The sequence below is a fragment of the Eschrichtius robustus genome, chromosome 19, assembly GCF_028021215.1.
Source record: "Eschrichtius robustus isolate mEscRob2 chromosome 19, mEscRob2.pri, whole genome shotgun sequence".
NCBI classification, from domain to species: Eukaryota; Metazoa; Chordata; class Mammalia; order Artiodactyla; family Eschrichtiidae; genus Eschrichtius; species Eschrichtius robustus.
In genome coordinates, this window is record NC_090842.1 from 69,848,806 (window position 1) to 69,862,802 (window position 13,997).

The window sequence follows — 13,997 nt, forward strand, 5'->3', positions numbered from 1 at the left end:
GTAAGGAATTACTGTTGTTAATTTGTTGGGTGTGATAAAGGTATTGTGTTTATCTTCTAAAAGGTATGTATGTCTCAGATACATACACAGAAGTGTTTAGGGGTGAAATGATACAGTATCTGTGCTTCACTATAAAATACTCTAGTTTTTTTTTTTTTTTTTTAAAGGTTGTCCGAATAAATGAAAAGGCAGAAAGCTGGAAGGTGACATTTGCTAAGGCTGGTGAATGTGGGTGTCTGTCGTCAGCTGAATAATGGCACTGCCAAAGACGTCCATGTCCTAATGACTGTTACCTTAATATGACAAAAGATGTCATAGTTACAGAGATATGATTACGTTAAGGATGTTGAGATGGGAAGACTATCTTGGATTTTCTGGTGGGCTCAATGAAATCACAAGGGTCCTTACAAGTGAAAGAGGCAGGAGGGTCTGCGTCAGAGAAAAGGAGAGAATGCAAGCAGAGGTCGGAGTGATGCACACTGAAGATGGAGGAAAGGGTCATGAGCCAAGAAATGGCAGGTAGCCTCTAGAAGCGAGTGAAAGCAAGGAAGCAGCCTCTCCCCTGAGCCTCCAGAAGGAACACAGCCCTGTAGACACATTCTAGACTTCAGACTCCAGAACATGAGAATAAATTCATGTTGTTCTAAGCCATTTAGTTTGTGGCAATCTGTTATAGTGGCAACAGGAAACTCTTAGGGTTTTAAAATCTCCTAAAGTTTTTTTGAAGAAAGTAAACGACATAACTGGCCAGCAAAGAGGCCATCGGCATGTGGTGTTCTACACATTCCCGCAAGATGGGGAGCAGATGAGTGTGGCTGACCGAGGAAACAGAGCAAAGGAGACCCCAGGCCTGCACGTTAAAAGGGGCTGCAGGGGAAGCAGGACCCCAGGAGAGGCTCTGGGCTCTGAGCTTAAATGCCACTGAAGTCATGAGAATCAGGCTGCAAGGTCTATACTCAGGACCTCTATATTCAGGACAACTTTGCCAGTTGCCCCACATCCCTGCCAGCCACTTTGCCTTGTGGGCAAAACTCCCTGGACCCTCCTCATACTCAAGAGTGTGGGAGGTTCTCAGGCTGCCTGGATGAGTGACTACCCTGGAGTTGAGACCCCTTCAGCCCAACACAGGGAGAGGGGAGGGGTCTGTGGCCTAACAGCCAGCTGTGCACCCAGGAAACTGGAAGCAGAACCGACCTGGTGATCCTGGCCCACCGAGGCACATGGAGATTAGAGTGAGACTTGTCAGGGGAGGGAGGGAGAGAGAGGGAGAGAGACAGATAGAGACAGAGACCTAGAGGCAGGTCAATCAGGAATCAGACCTGCTCAGGTGCACAAAGCAGATTTGTCAGACACAGCCTCACAGCTCTTCTCTGGTAAACAAAGACAGACCAGAGGGCCCCTGCACACATGAGGAACATCTGCACAGGTGGAAAGACCGAACTTAGCAGCTAAGAGGACAGAGAATCCAGTCAGCAGTCACATCCAACTTCCAATGACCTATACTTCTAATTCCCAGATGGGAAAGATTCGGTATAAAATAGGACAGGATAATACAAGAGGCTCAGAGAATATGAAGAAGAGATAAAAAACACAGCAGTCAGGGGGCCATCTAACAGACAACCTCAGAAAAATAATATAAAGGAAAACAGGAGGGAATTTTTAAAAAATACAGGACTTCTTTAAAAAAGACACAAAACACTAGCCATAAACAAAGACAGATATATTTGACAAAAATATACCAAAAAACATTTCACTGATAAAAGACACCATAGAGACAAGCTACAGATTTGGAGAAGATAATCCATATACGGCAAAGACTCAGGATCCAGAAAGCATGAAATGCCTGTATATTAATGTGAGATTCAGAAATCTAGGGATGGGAGACACACAGAGAAAGAAGGAAATACAGATGGCCAATAACTCATTTAAAGATATTCAACCTCACTAGCAATCAAGGACATGAAAATTAAAATAATGCAATATACTTTTGTGGTCTTGAGGTAAACAAAAAATAAAAGACCCGATATTAATATTGTCAAGTGGCAGCAAAGATGCAGGGAAATAGGCACCTTCTGAGTGGGGAGACTGAGAAGGGGCTTTGCCCTTTCAGAGCCACGTGGCAGCACTGGTCACACTAAAAACACAAACACCCTGAAACTCAGCAAAATGCTGCCTCCAGGGTATGCCTAGATAAACTTACATGTGCGCACAAAGTAAAACTATAAGAACTTCCACAGGGCTTTGCTTGGAATAGGAAAAATGGTGGAAGGAGGAAGGACTTATAAGCCTATTCTCAGAAGAGATGAATAGAGTGTGCTTCTCTGATGTGGCAAAAGGAATGTACTTGACCTTCATCTACCACATGGATGAACCTCAAAATTGACCTTGAAAGGTGTAGAAAAGCTACATGTAGAAAAAGCATTGTTAAAAAAAACAGATTACCTTATAATGTCTACATAGTTTATTACCTACATATGCGTATGAAAATGGATTAACTGTGTACGTATCTTAAGTGGTTGTTGTCAGGAAGGGTGGGAAAAGAATGTGATTGGGGACTAAAAGGAACGAAAAGCAAATATGGCAAAACATTAACGATGATTAATTTGGAGTGGAACCCTGTTTAATCATTTTTTACACTTTTCTGCAGTTATGGAATTTGTCAAAATAAAAATTTAAATAAAAAATATTTTCAGAGTTGAGAGATGTCATCAAAACTGGAAGGGCCCATGGACTGCCAATCAGGAAGAAAAAAGACCCCCAGAGGAATACGCCCCAATGTCAGGGCCCACAACTCGTGGAGGCCTTAGGGATGCAAAGAAAATGCAAAACTGAGGCTGGTGATGAAACAGAAGAGACAGCAGAAGATAGGCACCTAGTCTCACCAGCTGTGGAGACAAGAGGTGGGGCTGGGAGACGAAAGTCTCACTGTTACCTAATGCTTAGGAGCAAGGAAGCAGGACAGAGAAGGGCCCCACCCCCTAGGTAGGAGTGAGCCCTTCCATTTCACAGGTAACCCTTACCTGAACTCCTACTTTCCAAATACCATCTGCCAGGATGACTTGCAAAGATGTTTCACCCAAATTCTTGTAAACATTTTTGGACATGTTGCTTTGTACACAAGTATAATCGTTTATCTAGACATTCTAAGGCACTTTATGAAATCTGACACACCAGCCTCACGTTTAAACTACAGGAGGGTTTAAGGGAGGATGTAGGGGGTGCTGAGCTGGGTCTTAGCTGTTTGCCTGACAGCTAAGGATCTCATCCGATTGCTCCTGCATTACCTGAATTCTCTGACAACTGGCCCCTTCATGGAACCTGGGGAAGTTCAGATATACTCTCTGGCATCTTCAGAATTTCAATATTTACTAATATTTTAGGGCAAGCTCTTAGCAGAGAAGGAAAATATAACTAAACTGTGCTCATCCTTGAGACAACCAAAGATGGAGGCAGAGTATTCCATTAATTGGTGTTTTATGTGAATGTTTACTGTGTAGAAATCTTTGGTGGATTGTTATAGTGGGGGTTTGAGAGTTTCCACATTTGGGGGGGCTGGCTGGGGTTTTTATATGGGCTGGGATATTATTATTATTTTCCCTATTCATCAAAATAATGGGCTCCCATTAGCTGAAACTTCACTAACCAACATGTTTGTAAGATCGGACTATTCAGATAACAAGGGATGACAGCATTTGATATTTTCACCAGGTGAATGCTTTATTTCAATAAATACTTAATTTGGAGGGAACAATAGAGGGATAAGGGGCTCTTGTTTGTGTTCCCAAGACCTCACTTAATACAAAACTCACACATTCAAGTCTTGAGTTTCCCACAGGGAAAGATCCAAAGTGGGTGTGGGGAGGGGCCAGGAGTACATGCTCACAAATCACAACTCTTCAGACATTAGAGGGTGGTGTTATTTTAATTCTCCATTTTATTTTCTCGGCATTAACTCTAGTAACTCTCAGAAACCCTCACATAAATCGACAGCAGAGTGCAGCACAGTGGTTATTAGAACTTCTTCACAGCACTTCACTACAGCTAACTTCTGTTCCCAAGCAACTGATCAGGGCCCATCTTTCAGCCTAGTCTAGCTTCACTATCGATTGTCTGCAAATGACCGCACGTTGTAAGAGCAGCGAACACCAGTCACCCAAGCTGTGATGCCCTCATTACGTGGCTCAGACCTGAGACGGCAGTGCTGTGACGTGGGGACAGCATACTCACGACGTGCTTCACCAGTCAGCCTTGAAACCGTGGGAGGTTTCGTTAATTTTTTTTTAACTTGGCGGGAGGCATAAAGCTAAGCAGAGATGTTATTAACGTTTTTATATCACAGTATCTCACATTTGCTTGATTCATTATTTTAACTTAGAAATGAAAAACCTAAATATAGTAATGAAATTATTTTTGTCTTTCACAGCAGAGAATCATTAGAGTACATGTAAATTTGAAGAACTAGGATAAAAATCTCTCATTTAGAAAAAACCCTAAGAAACTGAAACAGTAAGTTAAAAATGGCTACTTCCGAGTCATGAAAAGAAATAAAATACTGATAAACGATATGACATACAGGACCCTTGAAAATATGCTAAGTGACAGAAGCCAGACACAAAAGGCCATGTATTATATGATTCCCTTTATATGAAATGCCCACAATGCGCAAATACAGAGAAAGTAGATCAGTGGTTGCCAGGAGCTGAGAGTTGGGGGAAACAGGGAGTAACTACTAATGGGTATAGGGTTTCTTTTTGGAATGATGAAAATGTTCTAGAATTAGATACTGGTGATGGTTGCAGAGTTCTGTGAATATACTAAAACCCACTGAACTACATACTTTAAAAAGTTGAACTTTACGGTACATGAATATTTTAATAAAGCTTTTATTAAAAAAATTTTTTTAAGTGGCTGCCTCAAGTAAGGGGGTTGAGCAAGAGGGGAGGCGGGAGATGACACCTGTCCAACATCATGAACTGTGCTGCCCTATTTCTCTTGGAAGCCACCCTTGTGCCCTTACAGTCACAAAGTCCTCCTGCTTCAACTCCCTTATACCTCTCAGATCTTGCTTCCAGGTGCCAGTCAGACTGAAGCCTGATACGCCAGCCTGCTTCCCACAGCCCCCCTTCTTTCCATTCCCCTGCTAGGGGCAACTTTCCAGCCACATTCTAGACCCTGGTTCCTCCTGCTCCCAACACTTCTGAGGCTTCTTATTACCACCAGGATGGAGACCCAGCTCTGCGGCGGGCATTCAGGATGCGGCTGGGTTTGTCCTGGCCTCTTTGGCCTAAAATCTAATTAAGGTCAGCCTTCACCCAGATGCTGGTCATGCAGTGTGTCCCCATGGTGCTACAGGAGGCCAGATTCCTGCTCACCAGGCTATGCCCACCCGGCTGACATGTCCCCTTTACCCCTTGGCTCAGGGGTGCCCTATCTCCCAGGCAGCCTCCTCTCCACAGCAAAAGGACCCCAGGTGCTCTGTGCTCCACGGCCTCTATGCAGACTCTCCCAAGGCATCAGTTGTGCTCAGCTCTTCCAGGGCTCAGGGCCTCCCTAAGCACCTCTGGCTTGTGTCCTGAACCACATGTGCAGCACTAGGCAGATGGTGAGGTCTCAGTAGTTGACTGAACCACCCTGGAAAGTGGCATGGGAGCTCCTCAGGATGGGGGCTAACACTTCACCTTGTTCTCCTCCCAGTAAGCACAGAGCTCAGCAGACATCATCAATCTGAGTCAGGCACTGAATACATGAGGGAAGGTGGGAGGGAAAGAGGAGGGGGCTGCTAGCCAAAAGGGGGTTGCCCCTTATCCACCAAAGAGCCCACAGCACAGCTGGGGCTTGGGACTCTGAACAGGCTGGTTGACAGTGAGGCTGCAAGTCATGGAAAACAGAATTCTCCCAACCTGTGCTCAGGAATCAATAAACTTCTAGCTGATTCCTTCTCTACCCAAACCCTAACTGTGGTAAACTGAGGAAGTACATCGACTGGGATGGCCGGGAACACCCTGAACACCTTAGGGAACAGGGCAACCCTCCAGGAAAAAGCAGAAGCCCCATCTCACCTGGACCTGGGCTGTCAGACGCCTGGGGGCCCTCCTCCTCTCCTCAGGGGTCTTCTCCACGCACCAGGTAGAGTCCTGAGGACACAGAGCTGGGGGAGGAAAGTGAAGTCACAGAGGCAGTTCTCCCTGCCAGAAGTGAGTCCCACCTCCTGACCCTGTCCTTCCCCTTTGGACAAGGGAAAAACCCTACCTCCTCATGCTATAGATGAAAGCAGTGGGGCCGAGAAGTTAAAGAATGTGCCTAAACACATGAACCATCTCCCCTTGCTCTGAGGCACTGTCTTAGACACAGTGTCTCTTCACAGACTTTCTAGGCCTGAGCCCTCAGTGGCCACACATTCATTCTCATGCATCCTGTCCTGGAGATATCATCACACTGTATCCCCCAGTGGAGTGTTCTGCCCAGAGACAGAGCTGGACCAGACCCCATGCCCCCAGCCCCCTCCTCCCCAGCTCTAATTCCCTGGCAATGGCAGGTTACTGCTGGGAGAGACCACAGCATGTTAACCAATGTGCCTGATGGGGACACAAGTTGTTTTTTTTGTTTTTTGGGGTTTTTTTGCCACACCATGAGGCATGTCGGATCACAGTTCCCTGACCAGGGATGGAACCCGCATCCCCAGCAATGGAAGCGTGGAGTATTAACTGCTGGACCACCAGGGAAGTCCGGGGACAAAAGTTCTTGACTCACCCCAGGAGGCCCACGGGTCAACAGCAGCCATCCCCCAGGACTGGTCCGTAAGGATACCTGCATCAGAGGATCCGGTTAGGACAAGGAAAGGAAAGAACTGTGACACCAATCCTAGTGACTAAAGGCTACAAATGGAAAAGGAGAACTGTCTCACTAATGCGCAAAACAAAATTCCATAAGTAGAGTCCAAGGACGTGTGAAACAAACCCAACATAAGCTAGATTTATAGCAGAAATGCACAGGTGGGTCACTTTCAGGAATTTTATTGATATGATACAGCAACAGAACAATTAAGAACAGAACTCCTTAAATGGGCTAGAGAGATATTTGATAAAATTTAACATTACTTAATTTTTTAAAAATATTAGTAGAAAGATACTCCTTTGATGTCTTTAATGACAGATACATGAAAGCTCGCTTAAAGATAAAACACACCACTGACACTATTTTAACATTGTTCTTATATTATAAACCAGTGCTATATAGTGAGAAACAATAATAATAGTAAAAAATACGGGACTAGTAGAGAAATTTTGGTTGTATGTATGACTGTCACACAAATCACTAGAAAATCTCTTAGAACTAATGAGACTTCTCAGGAGATGACTATGAAATACACAAAAATTACATTGTCTTTAATACAAACAACCAATTTTTAAAAGAAATCTCACTCAGTTCTAATTCTGTACCAAGACAGAGAGACCCCCCCCCCCCAATCCCAAAAGCCCTCAGCCCTTCTCCAGCAGATCATTGCTGGGGCGGCCCAGAAGAAACAAGATTTGTACTCACCCCAGGAAGCCCACGGGTTGATGGCTGCCATCCTGCAGGATTAATCCACCAGGAACTTGCCCAGGAGCAGTGGATTTGGGTGATTACTGAAAGCAACTGCAATACCCACCTAGTGATAAAAGTGTAAAAAGACAAAAAATGGTCTTTTCTCACAGAAGATCCAGTGGGAATAAAGAGAAAACATCCACAGAAACAGCAAGACTCCTACAGAGCATTGTAAGAATACAACTTACATGTCAAAAACATAACAGAATTTCTTAAGAGAAATGAAAGGTGACAAGAATTAGCTGAAAAATGGGCACGTTCCAGAATAAGAGAGCAGAAATCTGTCAACAGTTCTCAAGAGACAGCTACTGACAATGACAAGGTAGCTTTTCTGTTGATTTAACGAAAATTACTGTAAAATCTACCTACAACCTTCACACGTAAATGGCTGTCTAGAGCAGAGAGGAGGGAGTAACGGGGGAATGACTACTAAATGGGTTCAGGGGTTTTCTACTTGGGGGGGTTATGAAAATGTTCTGGAATTATATAGTGGTGATGACTGCACAACGTTCTGAAAGCACAACAAAATCACTGACTTGTACGATTAAATGGTTAATTTTATGTTACGTAACTTTTATCTTAAAAAAAAGAAAAAATCCACCTGGAAGACCTACCAGGCCCAAGTCTGTCTGTCTCTGCTGGTGCAGAGGCCAACAGAAAGCCGGGTTTGGAGCCCAGACCCCCCCCCCCAACTCCGTAAGTTCTAGGCTCATTTATGCATGTCCCGCGACCTCTGAGGGCACCGACGCCCACGGGCAGAGCTCTGCGGATTCCTGGGAGCGTGCATAAAGCACTGGGACGCCCACTGGGCACCAGGAGCACGGGATCTGCGCCCGAACTCCAAGTCGGCACACTGAGTATTCTGCACTCTTGCCTGCAACTTGACAAAGTCCTCCGGTCACTGTACGTTTAAAGGAGCCCTGGGCTGTTCCCAACCCCCTTTTGACTTGCCTCCGCATCAGATGAGAACGGGCTCGTACGAGAAACGCCCGCAGGGGAAGGAAAGGTGGACTCCCCGGAACCGCCTCGGAGGCGTCCTCGCCTCCCGCTTCCTGGCCTCCCGCCCCGGATTTCCTCCGCAACCCTGCCGCGGGTGCGATGCTCACAGCCCGTCCCAGGAACGGCCGGACTCACCTGGTTCGCAGCCACCGGCCTCGCACCCCTGCGAGCCGGTGACCGTCGCTCTTCGCGGGCGACTTAACAAGCTCGCGTTTGCTTCGCCGGGGACGTTCGGACCGGCTCGCCCGTGCGTCTGGGGTTCCCGCCCGGGGGACAAAGGCCCGACGCGCAGGGCTCACCCGGGCCCGCCCAGCTGCTCCAGCGCGGCCGCGAGGCCGGAGGCGGGCCGAGGGACCCGCCCTGGCGTCGCGCCCGCCGCGAGTGTAGGCGTCGGCTCTCCCCACCCGTTCTCCCGACCCTCCCGGCCGGCGGCAGCGGCAGCGGCAGCAGCAGCGGCAGCAGTAGCAACCCCACCAACTGGGCGACCGCCTCACCTCAGCAGCGGACAATGGCGGCCGCCTCCCCCACCCCGGCCCCGGCCCCGGCCCCGGCCCCGGCCCCGGCCCCGGCCCCGGCCCGGCGTCGACCGGGACGCGCCGCGCGGACTGCTGGGAGTGGTAGTTCCAGGCGGAGCGCTTCCGGTTGGACCGGAAGCGCCCCCTTGGCAAGTTCCTGGAGGTGCTCGGCCTCCGAGTTCCGCCTTCTACGGATTTACCCGGACCGCTGTGCCAGAGGCCTCGGCGAGGCGGGCCGTGCTTTCCCAGCCACGGACCGCGCTCCCCAGCCACTGCTGCCTGACGTTAGGGGGCCTCGGTAAATCGCCGGTCGGTGAGCCTCAGTTTGCCCGTCCGTAAAATGGCGGCTCGCGGTAGCCGCACTTAGCGGTGGGAACTTTGTTGAAGTCTGAGCACTTTCCTTTTCATTCAGTAGTTACAAGATTGTAAGGACGTGGTTGTTATGATACCCTTTTCGGACAAGGAACCTAATTTTGAGCTTCCGCTCACATACGAAGCCCTACTCCTTGTTACCGAGACGAATTTGAGTCCGCTGGACCGAGGCCTCCTTCCCAGCTGTATTGGGGGTGACCCTTGTCCAGAGCTCCCTAGCCCCTTCCTCCTTTCTCCTTATTCGCCATGCCTGTTCATTTCTCCACCCTAGTTTCGACTGTTTAGTTGGGGGAACAGCATGGTGGTCAGAGAGAGAGTGGCCAATTGCAGAGAGCCTTACGGGCATCGTAATGGCTCTGGCTGTGAGCCAGGGCATGGTTCTGAGCAGAGCAGTCATGGGCTCTGGCCTCCTCAAAGGATCACTCACTCTGGCTTCTGTGTGGAGGGCAGACTTAAAGAGGGTGAGGGAAGGACCAGAGTGACCTTTGTACCAATGCAGTAATCACCGTGGGTGGTGATCCGTGGTCAGATTGTGGAAATGTTAGTGTTCTAAAGGTAGCGCCAACAGGCAGTAGGTTAAAGGTTGTGCATCATGGGCTGCAGTCCGGTCTGTAATACCCAGAACAAGGAAGGGCATGGAGGAGGCCTCTCAATGCAGAGCTGTTCACCAAGGCCCGGTGGGGAGTGGGTTTCAGGTGTGTGATGATACTGCTTCCCTCATACCCAGGCCCTCTCCTACTTCAGGTACCCCAGCTTGTTGGATGGTACCTTGTTCTCTCTGTGTCATGAGGTGGCAATGCTGGGGCGAACAGCCATCTTGGATGCCACATTATGGAAGTCTGGGCTACGTCTGGGCTGTTACTGAGGTTTCTGAGTGGGGAGAGACAAGAGCAGTAGGAGAATCTAGGTTGTCTGTGGACATGCCCTTCCTCTGAGAGGTGCCCAAAATGTGGTCACCCCATGCCACGTGAAGGGCTTCAGCTGGTTCCATTTCCTCATAACCAGATAAGAATGAAAGGTAAAGGGAGGGGCTTCCCTGGCTCAGTGGTTAAGAATCCACCTGCCAATGCAGGGGACACAGGTTCGAGCCCTGGTCTGGGAAGATCCCACATGCTACAGAGCAACTAAGCCCGTGTGCCACAACTACTGAGCCTGCGCTCTAGAGCCCGTGAGCCACAACTACTGAAGCCCGCGCACCTAGAGCCCATGCTCTGCAACAAGAGAAGCCACCGCAATGAGAAGTCTCCACGCCACAATGAAGAGTAGCCCGCACTGGCCACAACTAGAGGAAGCCCGCATGCAGCAAGGAAGACCCAATGCAGCCAAAAATAAATAAATAAAAATTAATTAATTAATTAATTAAAAATTTTTTAAAGGTAAAGGAAGGAGGAGTCCAGGATACATTACTTGGAACAAGTAGGGTATTTTATGAACTGGGTTGTAGGGTCACCAATAGTATAATAACTAGCACAAGTCAGCTAGACTTGAAGTTACCTTATGCTTTCAAATCCTAGGATTAACTCATCTTCTCCAGCGAAGAGTCCAAGAGTCACTAAGGTCAACACTATGGGATTCTGAGTCCCCCCAGAAGGACGTCAAGATGCTTCTCTACTGCTGGTGGCCATGCAGAAGCTCCCTGTTCCACAGCTTTTCTTTGCCACCAGTTCACCATTCAGCATTCAATTTCTCACATCCTTGGAATTTAACGTTAGACGTCTGCTCGTTTTTCTTTTAAGAAAAATATGTAAAACATAGTAAACTCGTAAGAGATTCAATGAAACCCTGTGAACACACTCCTAAGCAAAAAAAAAAAAAAAGAACATCAACCACAGGCTGAAACACCTGTGTTTCCCTCGCCAATAGAAACCCCCCTTCCTCCAGAGGCAGCCATTATCCTGAATGAGATGTGGATCACTCCATACATTTCCTGAAACTTTACATGCCCGTATTCGAGAGCAATACAAAGCATGTTTTGCATTCATATAAATGCATAAGATTTCATCTGCAACTTGCATTTTTTGCTCCATATATTTATCATTGAAAGATTTATCCTTTCAGTGTTTGTTTTTTTTTTTTCCATGTGGCATGTGGGATCTTAGTTCCCCAACTAGGGAATCGAACCCGGCCCCCTGCAGTGGAAGCATGGAGTCCTAATGCATTATTTAAAAACTGCATTATTTATTTATTTTTTTGGCATTATTTTTAAAGTTTTTTTTTTTGACATGGACCATTTTTTAAAAGTCTTTATTGAATTAGTTACAATATTGCTTCTGTTTTATGTTTTGGTTTTTTGGCCATGAGGCATGTGGGATCTTAGCTCCATAACCAGGGATCAAACCTGCACCCCCCTGCACTGCAATGCAAAGTCTTAACCACTTGACAGCCAGGGAAGTCCCAACAATTGCCTTTTTATATGCTTGTAATGAACAACTGGAAATTGAAAATAGTAAAAATACCATTTACCACAACATCAAAAAATATGAAATACTTAGGGATAAATGTGACAAAAGATGTGAAGAATTCGTACATTGAAAACAAAATATTGCTGACAGAAATTAAAGAAGACCTAAACAGAGAAATATACTTGTTTATATGTTAGAGGACTCTATTGTTAGGATGTCAATTATCTTCAATTGATCTATAGATTCAATGCATTTCCAATCAAAATCCCAGCAGGAGTTTTTGTAGACATGGAATCATATGAAAATGCAAAGACCTAGAATAATAAAAACAACTCAGATATGAAGAAAATTGGAGAGTTAGCACTGTCTGATCTCAAAAATTATTATAAAGTACATAATCGAAACAGCATGGTATTGGTATAAACAGATACATCAATGAAACAGAATATATAGTTCAGAAATAAGCCCATACATCTATGGATAACTGATTTTTTACAAAGGCACAGAAGGCAACACAGTGGGAAAAGGATAGCCTTTGCAACAAGTAGTACTGGAACAACAGAATATCTATCTTTATATTTTTTTAAAAAAAGAACTTTGATCCTTAACTCACACCGTGTACAAAAATTAAATAAAAGTGGATCAACAATAAGAACCCAATTTTTGAAAAAAGGGTAAAAATATTTTCATGAAAGAAAATAGGCAAATGATAAACAAGCACTTGAAAAGATGTTCAACATCAATAGTAATCAGAGAAATATAAATTAAAACCACAATGAGTGGCTTCCCTGGTGGCGCAGTGGTTAAGAATGCAGGGGACACAGGTTCAATCCCTGGTCTGGGAAAATCCTACGTGCCACGGAGCAACTAAGCCCATGCACCACAGCTACTGAGCCTGCGCTCTAGAGCCCGCGAGCCACAACTACTGAGCCCACGTGCCACAACTACTGAAGCCCACGCACCTAGAGCCCATGCTCTGCAACAAGAGTAGCCACTGCAATGAGAAGCCCATGTACCACAATGAAGAGTAGCCCCCGCTCACCAAAACTAGAGAAAGCCCAAGTGCAGCAACAAAGACCCAACACAGCCAAAAATAAATAAATAAAATAAATAAATTTATTTAAAAAAAACACACAACGAGAATCCAATACACATCTACTGGAGTTGCAAAAATCAAAAAGAATGACCATACCAAATATTGATGGGGATGTGGAGGAACTGGAACTCTCATACTTTGCTGATGGGAATGTAAAATGATATAACCACTTTGAAAAACAAAGTGACAGTTTCTTAAAATGCTGAACTTACACCTACTGTATGATCCAGATATTTTAATCCTATTTATCCAAAAGGAAATATATGTCCATACAAAGACTTGTACACTATACTAGTGTTCATAGCAGCTTTATTTGTAATAGCCCCAAACTGGAAACAACCCAAATGTCCACCAACAAATGACTGGATAAACAAATTGTGGTAGATCCATAAAATGGAATACTAGTCAGCAGTAAAATGGAATGACCTATTGATACATGCAACAACATGGATGGATCTCAAAATAATTATGCTAAGAAGCCAGTTCCCCCTCCCAAAAAAAAGAGTATGCAACATATCATTCCATTTATATACAAGTCTAGAAAATTCAAGCTAATCTATAGTAACCGAAAGCAGACCTGTGGTCATTTGGGAACAGAGGAATGGGGAAGGGTGTGGAGAGGTAGGAGGAGGGACTTCAAGGGGCATGAAGAAACGTGCGGGGGTGATGGTCATATTCATTTTCTTGATTGTGGTGATGGTTTTACAGATTTAAACGTCAAAATTGGAACTTCCCTGGAGGTCCAGTGGTTAAGACTCAGCGCTTCCACTGCAGGGGGCACGGGTTCAATCCCTGATAGGGGAACTAAGATCCCACAAGCCGCATGGCGTGGCCAAAAGAATAAAAAATAATTTTTTTAAAAAAGGTCAAGGGGAAAAAAAAAGTCAAGTGGACTTCCTCGGTGGTCCAGTGGTAAAGAATCCGCCTTCCAATGCAGGGGACGCAGGATTGACCCCTGGTCAGGGAACTAAGATCCCACGTGCTGCAGGGCAACTAAGCCTGTGCGCCTCAACTAGAGAGAGAAGCCCG

The 13,997-nt window shown here is 46.0% G+C and overlaps 1 protein-coding gene across 1 annotated transcript in view; it reads right to left on the reverse strand.

Moving 5' to 3' along the window:
* ZNF606 (zinc finger protein 606) overlaps positions 1-13,997 on the reverse strand; it is a 58,089-nt gene that overhangs the window by 9,607 nt on the left and 34,485 nt on the right. Inside the window, 4 exon segments of the mRNA XM_068527259.1 lie at positions 6,060-6,148; positions 6,751-6,807; positions 7,540-7,648; positions 10,965-11,198. Coding sequence (XP_068383360.1) covers positions 6,060-6,148; positions 6,751-6,807; positions 7,540-7,570 — 177 coding nt within the window. The 5' untranslated portion in view covers positions 7,571-7,648; positions 10,965-11,198.